Below are 27,097 nucleotides of genomic sequence, written 5' to 3' on the forward strand. Positions count from 1 at the left end.
TCATGCTCAGTTGATTACACAGGTCATAGGTAATCAGTATCAGATCCTCAGGCCCACATGCTTGCACAGCAACCTCTCTTACACTTGAACCTATCTCCTCAGACACTGTTTGTTTCTGTAGTTCTGGGGATTGACCCCGAGATCTTGTACATTGCAGTGTGGCATTCTACCACTAAGCCATGCCTCTAGTCCTGCACTGAAGGATTCTAGGAAGGTGCTATACCACTGTGAAATAGTTAATCTCTCACTGGTGGATTCTAGGTGGTGCTATATTCCACGTATCGAGCTTTTTTGCATGAGGAGAACATCACTCTTTAGGGAGATTTCTCAGTGGTTAAAGGCACTTGTTTGCAGAGCCTACTCATCGATGGTTCAATTCTCATATTTTCTGCGTCTGTCCTCTCAAATAAATACATAGATAAATATTGAAAAATAAATACATCAATGTGCCTTGCATTTATGTCCACAATCTTCTGCATTCTTTTCTTCATTTCAACTTGTACTTTTCCATTGTAGTGGTTGAAAATATTTGCATCATTTGGGGGTAGGGGCATGGCGCCATGGGTCAAGTACATGTAGACCTGAGTTAATCACCAGCACCATATAAAAGAGTTGAGTGTTGTGGCACATCTGTAATCTCAGTGCTGGGGATGCAGAGAGTGTTGGATCCTGTAACTCTCTGTGCAGCCAATATAGCTCAATTGGTGAAATATAAGCCAATGAGACATCATGTCTCAAAGGAGATGCCTGAGGAACAACACCTTGGGTTGTTCTCTGCCTTCCAGGTACATGAACTCACAAATAAACATGCACACGCACACACATGTTGCCACACAAATGCAAATATGCATACACACATGCACTCACACTACACATGCAAAGAGTAGAAAATACTTGCCTTCTTTAATCATAAGACTTGTTCTTACAACTATACACTGATTACTTAAATGTTGGAAATAGATAAATAGTGCTTCTATTCTTGTTATTATGTTAGTATTTCTCACTAAAGAAACTCAGTGATGATCTCTGAATGTTTTTTCTTTGGTGTAGATTTTCTTTCTCTAGCAGATTTCAAATAGTTATTATGCTTCTAAGTATTGCCCCTTAAGTTATTCTAATATTTCAGGAATATTATCCAAATGTATGGAGCCCCTCATCCTTCAGGGGCTCTTCTCACAGTTGCCTACTACTCATCCATCCCTCTTTGCTAATTTGGATGCTGCTATCAGAGGACCTAGAATCCCTTAGTGAGGGGCTGGTGGTGTGGCTCAGTGGTAGTGTGCTTGCATTAATAAGACAGAACACTAGCTAGGGCTGGGAAACGTGAGAACTCTGCAAGTCTTTCTAGAATTTTTATCAGTGTAATGTTCTAAAATTAAAAGTTGGTTGTGGAACAGGAGTGTTCCATAGGGGCAGATCCTACTTATGTTGGCCCTTCCCATGTTTGTGTCTAGCCTATTGGTGGTACACCCTGGCTCAATGATTTCCCTTCAAGGAGGCTTGAGGTTAAAGTCAGATAGGGGAATCTTAGCTGGGTAGGGGAAGGAACACCTGTCTGTACTAAGTGGCTGGGTAGCTGGCCGTGGGTTTGGCCAGGCCAGGTTATGAGCTCCCTTATGCTGGGAAAATAGGCTTACACCTTAGAGAGGTTGGCAGGATGTAACTAGACATAATTATAGTTTGTTCGATTAACTACTGTCAGCCCATTCCCAAGGGGAGGGTGCAAGTACATTCTAATAACATAAAGCACCCAACAGCATGAAATTTGAGCCTATTAGAAAGCCTACAGTGCTTCAGGAGGCCCCAGATGAGGCACTAGATAAGTCCACCTTCTGCTGCAGGGATACTTGACAGGGGACATCTCCAGAGAGGGTCTGTTGGAACTTCAGGCTGCTCAAGTCCCTTATGAGTTGGGTGAGCAAGTTCCCAGCTAGTAGTACTGTGAGCCCATCCTTACTCCGGGTCTGTTTCCCTGGCTTCTGAAGAAATAAATTCCACTTGGTTCTTAAGGAGGATAGATAATCACGGATCCAAGCATGGTGCCACAAACATGTAATTTAGCACTTGTGATGCTGAGGCAGAAGGAACATGAACTTTAACCAAACCAGCTTAAGCTACAAAGTGAGTTTTACATCAACCTGTAATACATAGTTAGAACTTGTCTCAAAAAGCCCTAAAATTGCTGCTTGAGAGATGTCTCAATGGATTAACATCATTTGCTGTTCAAGCATGAGAATGTAAATTGATCCTCAGCACCAACATAAAAAGTCTGGGCGTAGCCATGTATGTCAGCACCCTCAGGCCTGGGGGAGGCTGAGACAGCAGGTTCTCGTGGCTTACCGTTTACTCCGTCTGAGTAGAATAAGGTGGACATTTCAGGTTCAGTGAGAGATTCTGTCTCAAGGAAATAAGGCAGAAGACTATTAGGGGAAAGTACACATGCACCTCAGGCTTCTGCACATGTGTGTACAGTGTTCATGCAATTGTATATACATGCATGCACCACAGTAAATCACACAAACACACCACAGTACATACACCAAAGAGAGAGTCAACCTCCCCAAACATAAACAAGAAGAGGAGGAGAAGGAAAAGGAACAGGGGAAAGAAGAGAAGGACAAGAAGGAAGACAAGGAGAAGAAGATAACTTTGTTCTTTATTTGCAAGAGATCTCACTTGTATGAGTTCTCACATGTACGATGATGTATGACTTGCAGTGAAATTTTCCTTTGCATTCTTTACACTCACAAGGCTCCTAAGCAAGAGTTTCCAGTAGGTAACCTTTTTACATTTATTATACCCATATGACGACTCAACTGCAAGAGTTCCTAATGTATAGTGACTTGTGACTTGAAGAAAGCTTTGCTACATTAAACACATTCTTACGGGTTATCGTCTCTATGAATTCTCTGGTGTATAGTTACATTTGACTTCCAGAAGAAAGCTTTTTCAAATTCATTACATTAATATGGCTTCACAACTCTGAGTTTTGTGATGAATGATAAGGTGTGACTTCCACAAGAGAGTATTCACATATTTAGTCAGCTTCCCAACTGTGTAAATTTGATGATGTATGGTGATTGGTAACTTGGAGAAGAAAGCTTTCCAACATTCATTATATTCATATGGCTCTCACTTATGAGAATTCTGTGATGAATAGTGAAGGGGTTGACTTCTGGATGAAAGCCATCCCACACTCATTACATTCCTATGATTTCTCACCCAAATGTGGTGCGGTGTGATTTCCTTAAGAAAGATTTCTCATATCTATTGCATGCATGTATTTTTGCACCTGTGTATATTTTCTGATGTGAAGTAACTTCAAATGCTCTCCCACAATCATTATATTCACAGTTTCTCACCTGTATGTCTTCATTGATGAATGATGAGTTGTAACTTATGGTACAAAGTTTCCTCACATTCTTTACATCCACATGGTTTCTCACCTGTATGTGTTCTCTGATGAGTGGTAAGTTGTGATTTACCAGAGAAACTTGCCTCATTCATTACATTGATATGGTTTCTCACCTGTATGTGTTCTCTGATGAATAATGAGGTGTGACTTACGAGAGAAACCTTTCTCACATTCATTACATCCATATGGTTTCTCACCTGTATGTGTTCTCTGGTGTATGATAAGGTGTGACTTACAAGAAAAACCTTTCTTACATTCATTACATCCATATGGTTTCTCACCTGTATGTGTTCTCTGATGTATGGTGAGTTGTGACTTAGAAGTGAAACCTTTCTCACATTCATTACATCCGTATGGTTTCTCACCTGTATGTGTTCTCTGATGGTTGATGAGGTGTGACTTCTGAGAAAAAGCTTTCTCACATTCATTACATCCATATGGTTTCTCACCTGTATGTGTTCTGTGATGGTTGATGAGGTGTGACTTACAAGAGAAAGCTCTCTCACATTCATTACATTTGTATGGTTTCTCACCTGTGTGAGTTTTCTGATGCACACTGAGTGTTGACTTGTTTAAGAAAGCTTTCCCACATTCATTACATTCATATGGTTTCTCACCTGTATGTGTTCTCTGATGAGTAGTGAGGTGTGACTTATGAGAGAAAGCTTTCTCACATTCATTACATTCATATGGCTTCTCACCTGTATGTGTTCTCTGATGAATGATGAGGTTTGATTTATTAGAGAAAACTTTCTCACATTCATTACAACCATATGGTTTCTCACCTGTGTGTGTTCTTTGATGAATGGTGAGGCGTGACTTACAAAAGAAAGCTCTCTCACATTCATTACATTTGTATGGTTTCTCACCTGTATGAGTTTTCTGATGCACCCTGAGTGTTGACTTGTAGAAGAAAGCTTTCCCACATTCATTACATTCATATGGTTTCTCACCTGTATGTGTTCTCTGATGAGTAGTGAGGTGTGACTTATGAGAGAAAGCTTTCTCACATACCTTACATTCATATGGCCTCTCACCTGTATGTGTTCTCTGATGAATGATGAGGTTTGATTTATTAGAGAAAGCTTTCTTACATTGATTACAACCATATGGTTTCTCACCTGTGTGTGTTCTCTGATGAATGGTGAGGCGTGACTTACAAAAGAAAGCTTTCTCACATTTATTACATTCATATGGTTTCTTACCTGTGTGAGTTTTCTGATGCACATTGAATGTTGACTTACTGAAGTAAGCTTTCCCACATTCATTACATGCATATGGTTTCTCACCTGTATGTATTCTCTGATGAATGGCGAGGTATGACTTTTGAGAGAAACCTTTCCCACATTCAGTACATTCATATGGTTTCTTACCTGTATGAATTCTCTGATGTGCAGTGTGTTGGGACTTATAAAATAAATCTCTTCCACATTCATACAGTTTCTCACCTGTATGTGTTGTTTGATGAATGTGGAATTGTGACTTATGAGAGAAAGCATTCCCACATTCATTACATTCATAACATTTTTCATCTATATGGGTTCTCTGATGAATGGTGAGATGTGACTTCTGAAAGAAAGTTTTCTCACAGCTATTACATGCATATGGCTTCTCATCTGTGTGAGTTTTCTGATGCACACTTAGTTGTGACTTAGAGAAGAAAGCATTTCCATATCCATTGCATTCATACAGTTTGCCACCCAAATGAGTTCTCTGATGATTAGTGAAACCTGAGTTCTTCAGAAAAGTATTCTCATTTTCATTATATTCAGGTGGTCTCTCACCTGTATGGGTTCTCTGATGAATGGTGAAATTTGTCTTCTTCAGAAAAGCATCCCCACAGCCATATGGCTTCCCAACTGTATGAGTTCTCTGGTGAAGAGTGAGCTGTGACTTCCAGAAGACAGCTTTCTCACATCCATCACATTCATATGGTTTCTCAGATGTCTGAGCATTCTGATGAGTGGGATGTAACTTGTTACAGACAAATTTCTGGAATTGTTTATATTCATGAGGGTTTGTATAGTAGATACTCACTTGAGGTTTTAATTCTGCTATGGAAGGAAAAAAAAGTTTATACAAAATAGGGCCTTGAATTACAAGTGCTTCCCAATATTTGGACACATAATTTTGTAAGATGTCTCACAACAATTATATTAATACTATTTTACTCTTATATATACTAAGTTTAGTCTTGATACAGATGAATACCCCATACAAATTATACTTGGTGGTTTGTTCCTTGATATGAGAGATGTTTTAAACAATTAAGTGCAAACAAAATTACAGATTTCCTATATTCATTCAATTTAATGGAGGTCTTTTGATTGTGAAGTGTCTCCATGTGAGAATAACATTGACATCTGGGGTTGCTTTTTGAGGGGGGGTTGAGGTAGGGTTCTGCTCTAGCCACCACTGATCTTCAATTTATTCACATAGTCTCAAGGTTGCCTCAAACTCATTGCCATACTCCTACATGTACCTTCCAAGTGCTGGTATAAAAGATGTGAGCCACTACACCTAGCAACGGATTATTTTAATTTGACCTCAAGAGCAAGTTATCTAACTTTTCTGAAGGCAGTCATTCTATATTGGAACAGATTTAATCTAATTTGAACTTAAGTTTCAGTGTGATAACCTAGTGGCAAATGGTATCATTTTTTTTTTTTGACATGGGAAAATTGGGGGGGAAGTGGGCTGGAGAGTTAACTTAGCAATTAAGGCATTTGCCTGCAAAGCCAAAGGAACCAGGTTCAATTCCCTAGGACCGACATAAGCCAAATGAACAAGGTACGCATGTTTCTGGAGTTTGTTTGCAGTGGTGAGACGGCCTGGCATACCCATTGCTTCTCTGTCTCTTATCTATCTCTCTCTGCTTGCAAATAAATTTATAAAAAAATTTTAAAAGGAAAAAATCCCTCCAGAAAAGACTTCATGGGACAAAAAGCAAACAAACCACCCTAAAATGTGAAAACAAAATAAGAAAAATAGTAAGTAAAATATAGGTAAGAAACCTAAAATTCAAACATAAAAGAAATTAGCATATGGAATAAAGAGAAAACAAACAATGTAGGAAAATACCTGAAAAACCCACACAAAGAAATTAGAGAATCCCTATAGCCATGTTCACTAATACTGGAAATTCAGAGTCTGGGAGGGATAATTGGGGTTTTAGTTGCAGTCTAATATAGTTACTCCAATTGTTAATGTGTGCTGGATGATGAGTGGACATATGAGAAACATTAATGACAGGGCTGCATTCATGTAAGAAATATGCTTACATACAATCACTCACTGGTGACCATCAATAACCTTTTAAGATGAGGGGATTAGGAAAAACTTTGCTCACTATCAAGGCCCCAAAATTCTTAGAGATAGAGGCAAATGTGCAATGCATCTTCCATGTGGGTCAGACAATGAAATATCAGAGACAACCATGACTCATGTAGCTACTTTTCCAGCTTTGCTTATTCAACAAAGAAACAACCACATGATAAGTGAAAGAATGGAGAATGCAGCCATGTGGTCAACCTGGACTTTCCAGTTGCACATGGAAGCTAAATCTGGAAAGCTATGATAAAATTCTGGAGGCAAACCAACATGGTCAGTATAAGTTTAGTGTTCTCTTTCTTTGTATCAATAAGTAATGTGGATGAATCTTCACCATTATGGGTGATGCCACCAAACCCTCCATATCTTGAGTTCCCTAAGGTTATCATTGTTCAGTGATTCCAAACCCGACTTTGTCAGATTTCACTACTGCATCTTGTGTCTGACACACAGAAAAATTCCGTGTGTGATTTTTCCTTATTTCCTGGTTTAAAAAGTAGATGTCTTCCAGCACTCCAAGGTAGTTTGGCAAATTGATGCAACTTCTCTAAGGCAAGTTACATGTTATAGATTGAGTCATAGTCAAACAGAACTACTCTTTGAATTTACCACTTGTCAGAGACAGATTTCTACTAATATCAAATATAATAAGATTTTGGCATAAGAGCTTTTAGTACTGCCACTCTGATCTTGCACTTGTGGCTTTGCATTGTGTTTTCATCTGGGAGATGAGAATGGATAATTTCTTTTTCACTGAAGTGTCATTCAATGTTTTTTCCTTTCAGATGTCCCTATTCGTCTTTTTCAATCACTGGCACACTTCCTCTTTTTCAAATATGCAATGTTCCTTGTCAAGCTCAGTCTATTCATGGACATTGTAACATGGAGCAAACTTCTAGTCTCTTATCTTACTTTGGAATCTCTGATGCTCTCCTTTCTCATTTCCTTCTAAATTCCAAAGGTGACTACAATTATCAGTATAGTAAATATTAAGTTTACTGTCCTGATTTCAACTTTGTCTAACCATCATAAGCATGGTCACCATCACTGAATTGTGCACTTAAATACACACTTTCCTTCCTTAAACTATTTATTGGCAGAATATTATCATAACAAGTTGAAAGCAGTAGCACGTATCACAAAACATGGGCAAATGGCAATTCAGGTGCAAAATCTAACACATAATATTTTCCAAGGAAAATCATAGAGGCAATGGTAGAAACAGGGTTATAGATGGATATGGACAAAGTGCTTTGAAAAGTACAGAAAACATATGTCTGATTCATAGTCACAGATGTGTTTAGGACTTGAATAGAAGTTGATCAAGAGAAATTAGCACAATTATTCCCAATGCTGTTCTTATCTCAGTGACCTTCTTTCCCCCGTTTGTATTCACTTGCCTGGATGCCTCTGAGCTGAGCTTTCTGGTACACTACATGGTGCATATCCTTGCTCTAACTTGAAGATCAACTCTGGTTTGCTCATACAGTGCCCTGCAAATGGGAAATAAGGGACAAATTTTGCAAATACATTAAATCAGGAGGACTCATGGAAGATGATGATTCCATTTCAGGAACTTTGCTCTACATGGTGAACTAAAAAGTTTCCTTAGAGAGGGTCTACCCTCATGAGGTTCTCTAAGTGGAATATCACCCTCAGGTGACATTAGCCAACATGAAGTATAAGAAATGATTAAAAAACAAAAATTAAATGAAGATAATGAGAGGGAACAAAATAAAATCAGAAAGAGAAGTGTTGATATTTTTGACAGGTAGAAGAAAGAGTTGTCATAGAAGAGAATGGGCAAAAAAGACTGCTAACACTCAATGAAAGAATTAAAAAACAATGACAAAAGATAACAAATTTGATAAGGCAGACAATTACAAAATGACAGATTTAAAAACAGTTCAGGCAAATTAAAGAACTAGAAATAATATAAGTGCTATTTGATTCATTTGAACTCAAATAAGTGAACATTTCTAATAATGATGTTCAAGATTGAAACAAATTAAAAACAAACAAAAAAACATAGGTTCCATGAAAGAATTTTCTATTATAGGAAAGGGATTGACACAGAGGTTCTACTATCTCATGCAAATCATAATATATTTGACCAAAATTTTCTTCTGTCTCAATATATTCAAACTAGAAAAATGCAAATAAAACAAAGGGAATTCTAATGATTTCAATAAAAAGGCCAAAAACAGTCATTGAAAAAACAGCCATTATTAGACATGGTGAATTGTCAACTGTAAACTCACATCTGAGCATTATACTGATTTTTGAAACTATAGTCACAAAAAAAACAAATTACAAGCCCAGTATATTGAGTGAGTAAAGGTGATAAGTTTCTCAACGAAACAGGAAGTAAAGAGCATATAAAATTATTACAAACTTGGGCTCAGCAAATAATTGTGGTTCCCATGTAAGCATGAGGGCCTGTGGGTATATGAAGCTGCCTGAGTTCAAATCTCAGGATCCCATGTAAGACAGCCATGCGAGACCATGCACGCCTGTTTCCCTTGGCCTGCAGGGGAACAAAGAACCAAGAATCTTTGCAGGCCTGCAAGTTCTGGGATCAGTAAAAGGAGACTCTGGCTTAAAAGAAAAAGCTGGTGAAAGAGTGTCAGTGAAGGTCATCAGATGTTCCATCCTGGTCACTGCAGATGAGTTACGCCTACCAGGGGCGAGTGCATGGGGCATTCAACAAAACAAGGACACTCCCATCACTCTTCTACAATGACTACTGTAGTGTGAAGGCTAAAAAGTAGTTTAGTTTGGGCTGGAGAGATGGCTTAGCAGTTAAGCGTTTGCCTATGAAGCCTAAGGATCCCGGTTCAAGGCTTGGTTCCCCAGGTCCCACCTTAGCCAGATGAACAAGGGGGCGCACGCATCTGGAGTTTGTTTACAGAGGCTGGAAGCCCTGGCGCGCCCATTCTCTCTCTCCCTCTATCTGTCTTTCTCTCTGTCTGTCACTCTCAAATAAATAAATAAATAAATAAATAAATAAATGTAGCTTAGTTTTACAGGAGTTATCTGATATGCATGAGGCCCTATGCTCAATTCAAAGCACCTAAAGATGAAAACAGGATGAACTCTTAGCCTAGGATATAAGATGAGGGCAATAAACAATGTATTTCCAAATCACAAAGGAGACTAGAATAGTTTGTATGTAGACCAAATGACTATACAGAGAAAGAGAAATGGAGCCAGGTGCAGTGACATACTCCTTCCCCCAACACTGAGGACCCTGAGGTGTGAGAATCACTGTAATCTGAGGTGAGCCTGGGCTCTAGAGTGACTTCTTGGATAATCCAGGTCCTATTAATACCCTACCTGAATAAACAACAACAACAAAAAAGTCTGAGATGGAGAGATGTCTTAGATGTTAAGGTGCTTGCCTGTGATGCCTAAGGACTCAGGTTCAACTCTTCAGGTCCCACATGAAACATATGAACAAGGAGATGCAAGTGTCCAAGGCGACATATGTGAAATTGATGATACATGCATCTGGAGTTTGATTGAGTGGCTGGAGGCCCTGGTGTTGACACATTCATATTCATTCATATTCTCTCTCTCTTTCTCTCTCTTGCCCATAAGAAATACAAAAAAGAGCCAGGCGTGGTGGCACACGCCTTTAATCCCATCACTTGGGAGGCAGAGGTAGGAGGATCACCATGAGCTTGAGGCCACTCTGAGATTACCTAGTGAATTCCAGGTCAGCCTGAGCTACAGTGAGATCCTACTACGAAAAACCAAAAAAAAAAAAAAAAAAAAAAAAAAAAAAAAAAAAAAAAAATCAACTCTTTATGAAACTTGCCTTTGTTCTCTAATAAAGTTGGAATTGATGATTTTCCCCATAGGGCTATTAAATCATTTCATAACTGAAGTAAATATCTCATTTCTTCCCAGAATAGTCATAGGATATAAATTAAATATGATAGACATGAAAACAAAAATCATGCATTCTCTCATTACCCTTACAAAGTTCAAGTTGACTTAATAGGAATACAGAATAAAACAATAAGACATTTGTGGTGTTTTGAGTCAGGTGTCCTCTATGAACTTATGTATTCTGAAGGCTAGGTCCTCAGCTGGGAATTGAATTGTTGGGGGCAGGCTTATGGGTGTTACAACTAGCATCCACCTGCTGCTGTTTGGCATATTCTCCTATTGCTGTTGTCTACTTGATGGTTGCTAGGAGATGGGATTCACCTTCCACTCATCCCATAATTTCCCTCTGTAATCATGGAACTTCCCCATAGTCTGTAAGCAAAATATAAAAAAAATAAATAAATAAAACAGAAAACCAAAAACCTATTTCCTCCCACAAGGTAGACTTGGTCTAGTCTTCTTTGACAGCCATATGAAGCTGCCTGCAGCAACAGGTAATTAGAATATGGAAAAGGAGAAGGAAAAGGGATGGAGAGGGTATGGTTGGAATTAGCTGGGTGAGCCAGGCGTGGTGGCACATGCCTTTAATCCCAGCACTAGAAGACAGAAGTAGGATGATAGATATCAGGTTGTGGCCACCCTGAGACTGCATACTTAATTTCAGGTGATGCTCCCTTGAACAGCCAATAAATAAATAAACAAGAGAAAACTGAGCGCATTTGGAAGGAATTATTGCTTTTATTCTCAAGTCCAGTAGTAATTATGCATCTGGCAACAAATTAGAATTTCAAAACAGCTGCAAAAATTTTTAAATGTTCCCCATATAAGTAATAGGTGACCTGACAGACTCTAGTCATTACATATGTGAACTGCAAAGCTGCACAGTTGTATATGTGTCCAATGCCAATGTGACAATTAAAAATCACAACGTCAAAATATTAAAAGTTAGCAAATGATACCAATACTCATGAATGAAAAGGAAAGTCATTGCTACTAAGAGTTTCAAGGGAGTGAAACTTACCCAAGTACACCAGGCTGTTGTAGTTTTCTAGCATCACATCCCTATAAAGGGTTTGCTGAACAATATCAAGGTATTGCCATTCTTGCCAGGAGAAGTCCACAGCTATATCTTCAAATGACACCAACTCCTATAATGAGATATTTTTCTTCAACATAAGACCATAGGAAAAGGAAAAGAAAAGAGGACTTCAAGCTGGGCATGGTGACACATGCTTTTAATCCCAGCACTCTGGAGGCAGAGGTAGGAGGATTGCCTTGAGTTTGAGGCCACCTTGAGACTACATAGTGAAATGCAGGCCAGCCTGGGCTGAAGAGAGACACTCCATTGAAAAGAAAAAGAAAAAAGAAAAGAAAACAGGGTTCATTCTTTATGTGTATCTGTTAGCAAGCAATCACACAATATGCATTGATTTGTATGTTGTATCTTAGGAGAAGAGAGTCAAAATATCTTACCAGTGGCTTACTGTGATAATTGAATAAAAAATCATTATAGGTTTTTTTTGTGTGCGTGCATGTAATGACATTAGAAAGAAAATGCATAGGTTGGGCTGGCATGTAATGCCATGAGTTAAAAGTCCCAACACTGATAGTACAACAGGAACTATTCCTAATGTGTGGATCAAGACTCCATATGGAGTTTAATATATTGAAGTAGGAATCATGGAAAATGTGGCAAAACTCAGAGGACTCTGAACAAACACAAGATATTAATTCAGAATCAAATATGTAATAAAAAAATGAACCGAGGGTGTTTCTGGCACCACTTCTGCATGTTGCAACAGGTACTTTACTGCAGTAGGTAATTTTATTGCAGCCTCTATTGGGAACACACACACACATGCACACATGTGCGCACACACACTGCACTGTGTATGCCATGAAGCCATGCAAGTACAATCCAATGAATACACACAACTTGAAATACCTTCACTCAAACATATGGCACAAGTACCAGTGTTTATATAGAGAACATGGATATATCTGTTCTCATAGAACCACAATAGTTTCCTACAAGATAAAAGGTTTTAAAGATTTCCTACCATTAGTTTTCAACATTTAAATATCAAATTGGTATAGAGTTGAACTGTATTCATAGGTAATCAAACGCATCCATCAGTGTACAAACCTGCTTTCACCTTTAAAAAGAACTCAGGGAGCTCTAGGTCATATAATGCTAGCCATATTTTGACCCATGCTTCAGCCAACCGTTCCAGTAAACTCTTGTCAAGTATTTTCTTTTCTTTTCTTTTTTTTTTTTTCGAGGTAGGGTCTCACTCTGGTCCAGGCTGACCTGGAATTAACTCTGTCATCTCAGGGTGGCCTTGAACTCATGGCAATCCTCCTACCTCTGCCTCCCGAGTGCTGGGATTAAAGGCATGCACCACCACGCCCAGCTTTGTCAAGTATTTTCAACTGTGTGAACTTCATTAGTAAATGCACACTCTCTGAACAGTTAGGCCATATTGATAATTGAAGCCTGAGCTACTTTTATGTGTCTTTGCCCATTATCCCATACACTGAATATATTCACCCACACATATATTTCATAAGTTACATTTCACTGGCCACATATTCTACCTGGCAACTCGCATTATAGGTCTACAGGCAAAGTACTGAGTACTGGGTGCTGAGGAACATCAATATTGTGCTACTTTGGATAGCCTTCATGTAAGGTCATTTCCAAGTTCACAGATTCAAGAGGCAAAGGCAGAGACAGCAATACTGAAGGAGTTGGAAATATAATTGTTACTATGTATGGGAATGCCACATCCTTAGGCAAAATAAACCCACCAGAATGTGACAGTTCAATGCCCTTCGTGTTACCATGGTCTTCCCACAAATCTCCATCTCAGTTACAGGATCTCACTGTCGCAATCAGGACTCATATTAGAACTGCCAGGATTCCACCAGACTGGTACTTGACATTACATAGTAAGTTAGACATTGTATGATGAGTGATTTGGGTTAGTTCTTGACAATCTCAGCTTTATGATTCCAGAGAGAAGACTCTAGGGCAGTCATAAATATTTTGATCCTTTAGGTACACATGGAGAATGGAAATTTTATCTGTATGTGCTTAATACTTTCTCTAAAGATGCTAGAGGCAACCTGACAATCTCACTATGCTATTTACTTTTCACAATTATTCCAAAGTTTTAATTGTAAAATAACTAAATTCCTTACTCCTCACAAGAGGAAAATGAGGAAGATCAAATACACAGTTATCTAAAAACCTCACAGCATGAATTATCAGTGCTCTTCATGTCACCAGGAGAGTTCTTTGGTGGTGCTGGAGTTGGACAGGCAGTTGCCCTTAACAATGAATCCACTTAGGAAATTCAACCTTTTAATTCTTTTTCTCTAGAACCACTTCTGATAATCCAATCAATGTAAGTCAGTATTATGTCAAGGAACAGAAATGAAAGAATGCATATGTATATTACAATGGGGATTTATGAGTAGATGATTACCTTTTCACTGCTGTTTAAAAAAAAAAAAAACACCCATTCTGAAGCAGCTCATGGGAGAAAAGGGCATATTTTAGCTTAAAATTCCAAGGGGAAACTTCATGATGGTAAAGGAAAGCATGTCTTTTTTTTAAATTTTTTTTTTTGGTTTTATTATTATTTATTTATTTGAGAGTGACAGACAGGAGAAAGAGGCAGAGAGAGAGAGAGAGAGAGAGAGAGAGAGAGAGAGAGAGAGGGAGGAATGGGCGTCAGGGCCTCCAGTCATTGCAAATGAAGTCCAGATGCGTGCGCCCCCTTGTGCATCTGGCTAACGTGGGACCTGTGGAACTGAGCCTCGAACCGGGGTCCTTAGGCTTCACAGGCAAGCGCTTAACCGCTAAGCTATCTCTCCAGCCCAAGCATGTCTTGATTAGAGGATAAAAACCACCTCCTGGCCCAACATCTGATGGTCAGCAGCAGCAGCAGCAGCAGCAGCAGACTAAGCTTGCCCCAACAGCACAATTCCCCAGCAGGCTCCACCTACAAACTACCATCAGATGGGGATCAAACATTCAGAACATATGAATTTAGGGGGGACAACTAAATCCAATCCACTATATCATATATCTGTCCCCCACAAACTGTTGACCATGCATGATGTAAAATGCAGGGTATTTAATGGCACTTTGAAAGTCCCCATAGTTGGCTGGCAGGGAATGACGTGGAGTGAGTAGGCCAGATCCCTGCTTCCCGGTTATTCCCAGTTCCCTGGTCTGGGTTCCCTGTAGCAGAGGGTGTGCAGATGGGCATGGGAGCATGGAGTGGCCCAGATCCCTGCTTCCTGGCTCCTACCAGTTTCCTGGTCTGGGTTCCCAGGCTGGATGGTGTGCAGGGGAGTGTGGTGTGAAGTGATTAGGCCAGATTCCAACTTCCTGGTTCCTCCCAGTGCCCTGGAGCCCTAGACCCTGTGTGGGCTGTGGAATCAGGCCTTTTGCTCTGATAGCCTGACTGGCCACTGAATACAAACATCCCTGTTCACCTGAGTCAGTGGGTGAGTGGGCCAAAGGACAAAAACTTGCTCCATGTTGAGTCCTGAAAGGCCCAGGCGTGAGGCCTAGTGGAACTTCCTGAGCCTAGCTAAAGTTTGGCGACCTGTCTCTGGCCAGCTATGACTCAGCAAGACGCCTAATGGCTTCTGGCCTGCTACCTCTGCATGGCAATTGTAATTACCATCTCAATAGTTAAAGTTTACTATTGGCCCTTACCTCTTCTCCCATCCTAAAATCCCTGCCTTCATCACCAACATGATATAGGCAAATGCTCAGAGTAATAAAGCGAGTTGTTTCTGCATGGAAAAGACTCCCGACTCAGTGTGGTTTTCCTCCGGTGGCCAGGAGAGGTTTCTGAGTCGTCCGACGCTCATCCTCCTCCTCAACCCCTAGGGAGGAACCAGCAGGCCTGGTCCTTCTCTCGGCACTACCTGAGTGGAAAGGAGCCCCGTGGCTTCATACTCAATAAACTAAAGAGTCTTCTTATAATGGGTGGACCATAATCAAAAAAGCCAACAAAAGTCAGAAAACAGAGATTTCCACCAAGGATGCCTAGTCCCACAATGGAAGCCTCGAATGAAAACATAAAGAAATCAACAGAAATTCAAACCAAAATAACAACACGACAACCAATGACACTCTGATCAAAACAATTGCTGAAATGCAAGCAATCCATCAAAGAATCAATAATTGTATGAATGAAATTGAAGAGAATTGTCTCTTAGCACATTCAGCTTTTATCAATAGGCTCAACTTAACTGGAGAAAATATTAGAACCCTCAAAAGAGATTGAAAGTGAGTCAAACAATGGAAGACCTCAACAACCTATTAAGCTTAATGAAGACTTGGTCAAATATAAGAGTGAATTCCAAGAAGCATAAAGAAAGTCAGAACTCCAACTGAAATCATACCTAAAAAAGAGATGAGCATGATGTAAAATAACACAACAGAAACTAAAATCAAATAAAACTTCTAAAAAAAACCTCTCTAGAACCCACCACAAACAGATTACTCATGTGGAAGACAGAAACTCTGACCTGGAAGACAAGACAGAAGAAATTGATCAAATGGCCAAAAATTACACAAAGTTCAAAGTATCAGATGAAAAGAATATGAAGGAACTGACATACCATGAAACAAATAAACATCCAGATAATGGGTGTCCCAGAATGAGAGGAAATCCAGGTGAGAGGCGTAGAGAACATACTCAACAAAATTACTGAAGAGGGGAGGAGCGCCGCGCAGTCCTCAGCGGACGCGCGCACACGCTCGCGGGGCCGCGCACGTAGCGCGGCTGGCCACCATCTTCCCCCGCGGGCAGGGCAGGGAGCGCTAGCCGCAGGCCGAGGGGCGGCGCGGGAGACCTGGGCGGCGACCCTGGCGGGCCGCACAGATGGGATAGGCGGCAAAGATGTTCAGCTTCGAAGGGGATTTCAAGACGCGGCCCAAGGTGTCCCTCGGCAGCGCGAGCCGGAAGGAAGAAAAGGCTTCTCTTTTACATCGTACTCAGGAAGAAAGAAGGAAAAGAGAGGAAGAAAGACGAAGATTGAAAAATGCAATAATTATCCAGTCATTTATTCGAGGCTACAGGGACAGAAAACAGCAATACTCCATCCAAAGAAGCGCGTTTGACCACTGTGCTGACTCGGCACAGCACGGCGGTACCTTCTCCCTTGACTACGGCCAGAACCTTACCCTCCTGGTAAGGCAGCTTCTGTTTTTTTACAAACAAAGTGAAGACTCTAAACGTTTGATATGGCTATATCAGAACTTAATTAAGCACAGCTCTCTCTTTGTTAAGCAGTTGGATGGATCAGAGCGACTGACATGCTTATTTCAAATAAAGAGGCTGATGGGCCTCTGTTGCAGGTTGCTGCAAAGCTGTAATGATGACAGTTTGAATGTTGCACTTCCCATGCGGATACTGGAGGTGTTTTCATCTGAGAATACCTACTTGCCTGTTTTACAAGATGCTAGCTATGTGGTGTCAGTGATTGAACAGGTTTTGCACTACATGATTCACAATGGCTATTATAGGTCTCTCTACTTGTTGATTAACAGCAAGCTTCCATCAAGTGTTGAGTATTCTGATGTTTCTCGAGTTCCTATAGCAAAAATTTTGCTGGAGAATGTCCTCAAACCATTGCACTTTACATACAGCTCCTGTCCAGAAGGTTCCAGGCAGCAAGTTTTTTTAGCCTTCACAGAGGAATTTCTGGCAGTACCTTTCACCGATCAGATTTTTCATTTTGTCATTCCGGCATTGGCTGATGCCCACGCTGTGTTCCCTTATGAGCCCTTTCTGAATGCACTATTGTTACCGGAGAGTCGAGGTTCAAAGCAGAATGCACCATGGCTCTTCTATTTTGTTCTAACTGTTGGCGAGAACTATTTGGGTGCCCTCTCCGAGGATAGCCTACTGCTGTATCTGCGAGTGCTCCAGACCTTCCTCTCTCAGCTTCCTGCCTCGCCCGCCGGGGCTGGCCGCCCTGATTCCTCCAGTGACTAGGAGGAGGAGAGTGAGGAGGCTGACCAGCCCACGGGCCCTGAAGATGGCAGGTTCTCAACCCCGTACATAACCGAGGAGTGTCTGAGGAAGCTGGACACAAAGCAGCAGACCAATACCCTGTTGAACCTGGTGTGGAGAGACTCAGCCAGTGAGGAGGTCTTCACCAGGATGGCGTCCATCTGCCAAACGCTGATGGTGCAGCACCGCATGATGGTGCCCAGAGTCAGGTCTATGGTGCCGTTGCTTCAGGTGATATCGAGGGGCTCACCCATGTCTTTTGAAGATTCTAGCTGGATCATCCCGCTCTTTTACCTTTTCAGCTCCTTGTTCAGTCATTCGCTGATTTCCACACATGACAATGAATTTTTTGGTGACCCCATAGAAGTTGTAGGTCAGAGACAATCATCCATGATGCCTTTCACCCTGGAGGAGCTGGTTGTGCTGTCCCGCTGCCTGCGTGACGCCTGCTTGGGGATCATCAAGCTGGCGTATCCAGAAACAGAGCCAGAAGTGCGAGAGGAGTACGTGACCGCCTTCCAGAGCATTGGGGTTACTACAAGCTCCGAGATGCAGCAGTGCATACAGATGGAGCAGAAGCGGTGGATTCAACTTTTCAAGGTTATCACCAACCTAGTGAAGATGCTGAAGTCCAGAGACACAAGGAGAAACTTCTGTCCTCCTAACCACTGGCTGTCTGAACAAGAGGATATTAAAGCAGACAAGGTCACCCAGCTGTATGTGCCTGCGTCCAGACACATGTGGAGGTTCTGGAGAATGGGGAGGATCGGCCCACTGCAATCCACTCTGGAGGTGGGTCTGGAGTCCCCACCACTGTCTGTGTCTGAGGAGCGGCAGCTGGCCATCCTGACAGAACTGCCCTTCGTAGTTCCATTTGAAGAGTGAGTGAAGATCTTTCAAAGTTGATTTATGCAGATAAGCAAGAGGTTCAAGGAGATGGTCCATTTATGGATGGAATTAATGTCACAATAAGAAGAAATTATATTTATGAAGATGCTTATGACAAACTTTCTCCAGAAAATGAACCTGACTTGAAAAAGCGGATCCGTGTGCACTTGCTCAATGCCCATGGCCTGGATGAAGCTGGCATCGATGGCGGCGGCATTTTCAGAGAGTTTTTAAACGAACTACTGAAGTCGGGATTTAATCCCAACCAGGGGTTCTTTAAGACTACTAATGAAGGGCTTCTGTACCCCAACCCAGCTGCTCAGATGCTTGTGGGAGATTCTTTTGCTAGACATTACTACTTCCTGGGCCGAATGCTTGGAAAGGCCCTGTATGAAAACATGTTGGTGGAGCTGCCCTTCGCAGGCTTTTTCCTGTCCAAGTTGCTGGGAACTAGCGCAGATGTGGACATCCACCACCTGGCCTCCCTGGACCCTGAGGTCTACAGGAATCTGTTGTTCCTCAAGAGCTATGAGGAGGACGTGGAGGAGCTGGGGCTGAACTTCACCGTGGTGAACAATGACCTGGGTGAGGCCCAGGTAGTTGAACTGAAGTTTGGAGGGAAAGACATCCCTGTCACCGGGGCCAACCGCATCGCCTACATCCACTTGGTAGCTGACTACCGGCTGAACAAGCAGATCCGCCCTCACTGTCTGGCTTTTCGACAGGGCCTTGCCAACGTCGTCAGCCTGGAGTGGCTCCGAATGTTTGACCAGCAAGAGATTCAGGTACTAATTTCTGGTGAACAAGTTCCCATAAGTCTGGAGGACCTAAAGTCCTTTACAAACTACTCAGGGGGCTATTCTGCAGATCATCCTGTCATTAAAATCTTCTGTAGAGTTGTAGAAGGGTTCACAGATGAAGAAAAGCGCAAGTTGCTCAAGTTTGTTACAAGCTGCTCTCGACCCCCTCTCCTGGGGTTCAAGGAGCTGTACCCTGCGTTCTGCATCCACAATGGGGGCTCTGACCTCGAGCGGCTCCCCACAGCCAGCACCTGCATGAACCTGCTGAAGCTCCCTGAGTTTTATGATGAGGCCCTGCTGCGAAGCAAGCTGCTCTATGCCATCGAGTGTGCTGCTGGCTTTTAAGTGAGCTGAGCTGAGCCAAGCCAGCTGGAGCTGGATCTGACCACAGCAGCCAGCACCTGCCAGACCCACAAGAGCACCCAGGCCTTCTTCCTGCCATTCCTCCCTTCCTGGTTTTTTAGATGATTTTATTATGGCATGGTCACTTATTAGAAGGACATGTGGCTGGCTTAGTGATTTTGCCAAGAAGAGAACACAGTTTTTAGACTAGTGGCAACTCAGTGAGATTAACCAAAGATGAAGCTTTGGCCTTGCTGATCCTGTTAGACGCCCTCCTGGGTCGGTGCCCACATCTACCGGAAAGGGGCAGGGGCTGAGACAGCGCTCCGGGGCCACTGCTTCTCGTGTGGTTGGTTGTTTACAAGCCTAAGTGTTACAACTAAAGGCATTTTCTTTCCTGCTGCCTTTTCCCAAAGTGGTTAAGTTTGGAAAACAGATAGATAGTATTATCTCATTTGTGCTTTTTAAGCCATTCACTGGGTGGGACTCGCATGCTTGTGTGGAGAATCCACTGACCTGATGGCGTCATGAGGCTTAAACACAACTGTGGGTGTGAAGTGGCCACTTCACTCATGCTCTTTGTGTGTCTGCGCGGTGCCTGGAGTGCTTTCAGGGAGGAGGGGGGTCCCTGCAGTCCCCAAGGCATGTGTCACCTCCAGTGAGGGCGACTGGGGAACATGAGCCCTGTGGCTCCTATTAAAGTCATTTGAACCAAAGTGACCGGCTGCTTCTCTCCGTGACCCACGTGCCCTCTGGGCCCAGCTGCACTGTCTATCATCCTGGGCATCTTGGAGGGCCTCAGCACCTCTGCTTCCTACTGCTGCTTTGACACGAACATGGGCTTCCCTGGTGTGTGTCCAGAGAGGAAGAGCATTGGGCGAGTCTCACTTAGGCACTTTATCAGGGCCAGACTCGTTGCTGGGTGACCTCAGCCTCTGCAAACAGGAAGCCGAGAACGTCGGAGGGCAGCTGTGGTGAGGACCGGCCTGTGTGGAGCTGGTGAGGACTCCAGAATCTACTTGTGCCACGTCCAGTGTCTGTGGCTGGAGACTCTGCTGTCATGGTTAGGTGACCAGAATTAGCAATATACTTTTAAATGTGGGAAAGCTGAATGACACTTTTAAGACAATGACCATTATCAAAACAAAATGTATAATTTCTTAATTTGAATAATAAGTGTTTAAATGCTAAAAAAAAAAATTACTGAAGAAAAATTTACAAATCATACCATAATTGACTATGATAAACAGACATTTAGGCATACAAAGCACAAAGCTCAAGAGCATGACATATATGTTTGTTTGTTTTTTTGTCTTTGAAAAAGTGTATTTGTGAATTGACCTGTTCCTGGGTCTCCAACTCCTGGTTTCCCTGCTCCACGGGGTCATGTACAGGGTGGATAGGCTGGAGCTCCTGCCTTTCCCCCACCTCCCACTTCTGTGTTCCTGATACTCCTGCTGCTGGCTTGGGGTGGCCTGGTCCCTGCATGTGTGCTGCAGGAAAGAGGCTTTTCCTCTGGCTTTCTAACTGAAATAAATGATTTGAAGGTGAGTCAGCAAATAGAGCATCTCAATATCCAGCTGATTAAGATTAATGAAGATGTAATTCCAGGAAGCATCAAGAAAATCAGACCTTGAACTGAAATCTTACCTCAAAGTAGAGATGGACAAAATGCAAAATAACACTACAGAAAAAAAAAATAAAGCTTTTAAAAACCTTTTAAAGTCCCTCACATGGACATTCATGTAGAAGACTCCTGGAAGACAAGACAGAAGAAATTGATCAGGAATGCAAAAACTTTCCTAAGTTCTTTGTAAAGAGACTATAAGGGAAATGTGATATAACCTATAGTGGCCAAAATCCAGATTGGGGTATACCAAAATGGGAAGAAATCCAGGCCAGAGAACACATTCAACATAATTATTGAAGAAAATTTTCCTAAACTTGCAAAAGAGAAGCCCATCCTGATACAAGATGCTTACAGAACACCAAACATACAGGACCAAAGAAGAATCTCTTCAACATCATAGTTAAAAAAGGAAACAATGAAAACAAAGTATGATTATTAAAACCAGCAAGAGAGAAATAGCTTACTACATACAAAAAGGCAATCCCATGAGAATTACCTCAGATTTCTCAGTGGAAACCCTGTAAACCAGAAGGTCCTGGAATGGAACACTTCACAGTCTAAAAAACTATGGCTTCCAACCCAAAGAACTTTAGCCAGCAAAAGTATCGCTCATAATATCCCATAAAAAGAAAACTTTCCATGAAAAAGAGTCAGCGAGTCAGCTTTAGGATTATGTGAACACAAAGCCAAACCTACAGAGAACACTTCAGAGAATTGTGCTTGGTGTTATCTGACCTTAAATCTAGTAGTGTTTATTTGATGAAGTTGGGAGAACTCATATTAGCTGCACATATGTTTAGAATTGTAATGTCTTTTTTTTTTTAAAAAAAAAGGAATTGTATTGTCTTCCCCCTTAATTTTTCCATTAATCAATATAAAGTGACCTTCTTTATCTTTCCTCACTAGTGTTGGTTTGAAGTCTATCCTGTCAGAAATAGCAACACCTGCTTGATTCCTAGGCCTATTTGGTTGAAATACCATTTTCCATCCTTTCACCCGAAAACAATATCTGTCTTTTATGGAGAAATGAGTTTCTTGGATGCAACAAACAGAAAGATCCTGCCTTTTAATCCAATCTGCAAGCCTGTATCTTTTGGTTGGAGCATTGAGGCCATTGACATTAAGAGTTAGTATTCAAATGTATGTATTTGTACTTGCCGTTCTTCTTGTTTTGTAGTGCTTTTCCCTCTTTATTCTCCTGTATACATCATTCCAAGCCTTCTGGCTTTTGAAGTTTGTGTTGAGTAATCTTCTGTCATCTTGAAGGGCTTGCTTTTGTATGTGACTGGATTTTTCTAACTGCTTTCAATATACTTTCTTTGCTTTGCATGTTTGGTGGTTTAATTTCGTTTTATCTTATTTCATTCATTTATTTTTGGTTTTTGGAGGTAGGGTCTCGCTCTAGCCCAGGCTGACCTGGAATTCACTCTGTAGTCTCAGGGTGGCCTCGAACTCACAGTGATCCTTCTACCTTAGTACAGGTTTGTGATTGCATCTTGTCTCTGAGGTAGAGAAGGCTGGAGAATTATCAGCGTTCATACTGATCATGTAGGCACAATAGATTTGTTTTTTTAAGTCTATACCTTAAAGCAGAAGCTAATTAGGGGCACATGATCAAAGAATACCTCAGAGAAGTTTTAAGAGAGTAGAAATAACCATTGCCCTGATGGCAAGAAATTTACAATTCGAAAGGATGGAATTTATTTTCCATCTTCAAACCTGCAAAAACTAGATATAAAAGGAGATGTGGCATCACTGTTTGTTTGACTGACTGATAGTTTAGTTCTGTGCCATGTACTTATGGAAGAAATATATAAAACACATTTTATATTCATATGAGAAAGTAATTTTTATAATTTCAATGCTAGAAAATAAAAAGCCAAATTGTTATCTAGATAAGGAACAGAAAGTTTCCTTTTTAAATAAGTAGTTTTCCCCATTTTGTCACTAGCATTTCAGGTCTTCTTGTGGGAAGGTGAAAGTAAATCTGTGAAAAAGTTGTTAACCTAATAAAGGAATAATCATTTATCTGTAAGCAGGGAGATGGAGAGAGAATGGGCACACCAGGGCTTTTTGCCACTACAAATGAACTCCAGTAGCATGCATTACTTTGTGTATTTCACTTTATGTGGGTACTGTTGGATTTTAAGCTGCTGGGCTGGAAGAGATGTCATTGTGGGTGGATCCTAGGATCCAACTCTAATATGTGTGAATTCCAGTCTAAAGGTAGGCAGAGTACTGGAACTCTGCTCGGTTTTCTGGAATTTACTTGTTTGTGGTGGCACTGGTGATAATTTCCTTCTGTGTGAACCTGTGAAGGGCACCCAGCTTCTTCTAACATTATGAAACTTCCCCTGGATCTGGAAGCTTCAAATAAACTGTTTCTCCTATAAACTGTGTCTGGTTTGGAAGTTCATCCCAGCAACATGAAGCTAACTACAATAGAGCTGGTACCAAAGAACTGGGAAGATGACTCAGTGGTTAAGGCCGATTTCTACAAAATCAAAGGACCCAGATTCAATTCCCCAGTACTCATGTAAAGCCAGGTTCACAAGGTGGCAGATGTATCAGGCATTTGTCTGCAGTGGGTAAAGGCCCCTGGAATGACCAAACACACACACATACATGCACTCTCCCTCTCTCCCCTCCTCTCTTTCTATTAGATAGATAGATAGATAGATAGATAGATAGATAGATAGATAGATGGATGGATAGATAGATGTAGATGTAGATATAGATATAGTATTTACTTACATATATATGTATAACCTGCCTCTTTATTTCTCAAATAAAATATTTAGGAAAACAAATAGAACTAATATGTATGAATAAGAGAACACAGAGCAGTTATAAAGATTTATGAGGGGCTGGAGAAGATGGCTTAGTGGCTAAGAGCTTGCCTGTGAAGCCTAAGGATCCCGGTTCAAGGCTTGATTCCCCAGGACCCACATTAGCCAGATGCACAAGGGGGTGCATGCGTCTGGAGTTCATATGCAGTGGCTAGAAGCCCTGGCGTGCCCACTCTCCTCTTTCTCTCTGTCTGTTGCACTCAAATAAATAAATAAGAATAAACAACAACAAAATGAAATTTATGAAACAAGTGTTGGGCTTCCAATTTCATACAACAAACACCTATAAAAAGAAAAAAATCACATGTATCCTGACATAGTAATAGGAGGCCTTAATACCATGGTCATAGACAGTCACTCCAAATTAAAAATCATCAAAATAAATTATACAATAGATCAACTGGATATAATAAATATCTATACAATATTGTGTTGATAAAATGGGGATACACATTCTTCTCAGCTGCAACATAGAGACTGCCAAAAATATTCAGATTACAGACTGCAGAGCAAACTTTAGCAATAATCAGAAAATGAAATGATTTCTTATATCTTATTAGATGAATAAAGCTTAAAATCACAGCAAGAGAAAGTCAGTAACTACACAAACAGTTGCAGACTGAACAATACACTTTTGAATGAACCACAGAACACTGAAGAAATCAGAAGAAATTTTAAATTTCTACAGGGCATTTAGTATGATAGCATAACTTATGTAAAACTTATAAGACCTTCTGGGATATAGCCAAAGAAGTAACAAGAATAAAGTTTACGCCAGGCGTGGTGGCGCACGCCTTTAATCCCAGCACTCGGGAGGCAGAGCTAGGAGGATTGCCATGAGTTCGAGGCCACCCTGAGACTCCATAGTGAATGCCAGGTCAGCCTGGGCTGGAATAAGACCCTACCTCGAAAAACAAAAACAAAAAAAAAAAAAAAAAAAAGAATAAAGTTTACAGGTATAAGTGTGGATCTTTTATATATATATTTTTAAGTATTTATTAATAACTTCCATGATTATAAAAAATATCCCATGGTAATTGTTGGGAGCTATGAACCAAACCTCGGCCATGTTGACAGAAACCGCCATATAGCAAGCTAAGTTTCTGATTTTTCATTGTTGAAATAAGTATGCTTACATATCATTTTTACATATCCTCTTAGATCTTAATTATTCTCTCTCCACCTTTCCTTTACTCAATCTCTTCCCCAACCTCATTTTGGGCCTTTTCACCCCCATAAATCTATTCTTCTATTTGCATATATACAATACCATACCTCCCCCTCCCTTCCTTTCTCTTCCCTTTATATTTCTTTTCTAGCATACTAACCTTTGCTACTGAGTTTTCTTCCTTCTCACACAGAAGTAAAATCATCTCTACGTAGCTATGATCCACATATGAGAGAGAACAAGTGACACTTGCTTTCTGGGTCTGGGTTACATCACTTAGTATAATCCTTTCCAGATCCATTCATTTTCCTGCAAATTTCATAACTTCATTTTTCTTCACTGCTGAGCAGAACTCTATTGTATAAATGTGCCATATCTTCATTAGTCACTTGTCAGTTGAGGGACATCTAGGTTGGTTCCATTTCCCAGCTATTGTGAACTGAGCAGCAATAAACATGGCTGAACAAGTATCTCTAAGGTAATGAGTCCTTAAGACATTTGCCTAGGAGTGCTATAGGTGGATCATCTGGTAGATTAATTTTTAGCTGTCTTAGGAACCTTCACACTTATTTCCACAATGCCTGGACCAGATTACATTCCCACCAACATTGTAGAAGTGTTCCTCTTTTTCCACATCCTCCCAGGATGTATGGTCATTTGTTTTCATGATGGTAGCCAATCTGACAGGAGTGAGATGGAATCTCAATGTAGTTTTAATCTGCATTTCCCTGATGACTAGGGATGTAGAACATTTTTTTCAGATGCTTATATGCCATCTGTATTTCTTCTTTTGAGAACTCTCTATTTAGATCCATAGCCCAGTTTTTTAATTGGCTTGTTTGATTTCTTATTATTTAATTTTTTTCAGTTCTCTGTATATCCTAGATATTAATCCTCTATCAAATGTATAGCTGGTAAAGATTTTCTTCCATTCTGTAGATTGCCTCTTTGCTTTATTCACAGTGTCCTGTACTGTGCAAAATCTTTGTAATTTCATTAGGACCAGCAAAATTCTGGGGTTCTATTGTCTGAGCAATTGTGGTTTTATTCAAAAAGTCTTTACCAAGACGGTATGTTGAAGGGTTTCCCCTATTTATTCCACCAGCAGTTTCAGAGTTTCAGTCTGATGTTAAGGTCTTTAATCCATTTGGACTTAATTCTTGTGCATGGGAAAAGAGAAGAAGCTATTTTCATCCTTCTATAGATAAATATTCAGTTTTCCCAGCACCATTTTCTGAAGAGGATATCTTCAATGAGTATTTTTGGCACTTTTTATCAAATATCAGTTGGCTATAGCCACCCCTCTGTTCTATGCCATTGATCTACATGTCTGCTTTTATGCCAGTACCATGCTGTGTTCATTACTATGGCTCTGTAGTGTAGGTTAAAATCAGATATGGTGATACCACCAGCCTTATTCTTGTTGCTCAGTATTATTTTAGATATTACAGGTTTTTGGGGATTTCAAATCAATTTTTGGAATGTTTCCTTCTATTTCTGTGAAGAATGTCATTGAAATTTTTTTTCTTTTTCTTTTTTAATTTTTATTAACATTTTCCATGAGTCATTGAAATTTTGATGGGGATTGCATTAAATGCGTAGATTGCTTTTGGTAAGACTGACATTTTCACAATACTGATTCTTCTGATCCAGTAACAAGGAATGATTTTCCATTCCCTTGTGTCTTCTGCAATTTCTCACTTGAGTGTTTTAAAGTTTGCAATGTAGAGACCCT

General features: G+C 40.8%; 2 protein-coding genes across 2 annotated transcripts in view; one reads left to right on the forward strand and one right to left on the reverse strand.

Moving 5' to 3' along the window:
* Positions 1-2,766: 2,766 nt before the first annotated feature.
* Positions 2,767-27,097, reverse strand: part of LOC101595291 (zinc finger protein 260-like) — a 35,022-nt gene continuing 10,691 nt past the window's right edge. The window contains 5 exon segments of the mRNA XM_045139711.1: positions 2,767-3,493; positions 3,495-5,371; positions 5,453-5,469; positions 8,146-8,238; positions 11,661-11,787. Coding sequence (XP_044995646.1) covers positions 3,373-3,493; positions 3,495-5,371; positions 5,453-5,469; positions 8,146-8,238; positions 11,661-11,787 — 2,235 coding nt within the window. The 3' untranslated portion in view covers positions 2,767-3,372.
* LOC123456460 (ubiquitin-protein ligase E3C-like) lies at positions 16,503-19,727 on the forward strand. The gene is given in 2 exon segments (XM_045139709.1): positions 16,503-18,583; positions 18,586-19,727. Coding segments are annotated over 2 exon segments (3,156 nt in total). The 5' UTR covers positions 16,503-16,569.

The sequence above is a fragment of the Jaculus jaculus genome, chromosome 23 (genome assembly GCF_020740685.1).
Source record: "Jaculus jaculus isolate mJacJac1 chromosome 23, mJacJac1.mat.Y.cur, whole genome shotgun sequence".
Classification (NCBI taxonomy): Eukaryota; Metazoa; Chordata; class Mammalia; order Rodentia; family Dipodidae; genus Jaculus; species Jaculus jaculus.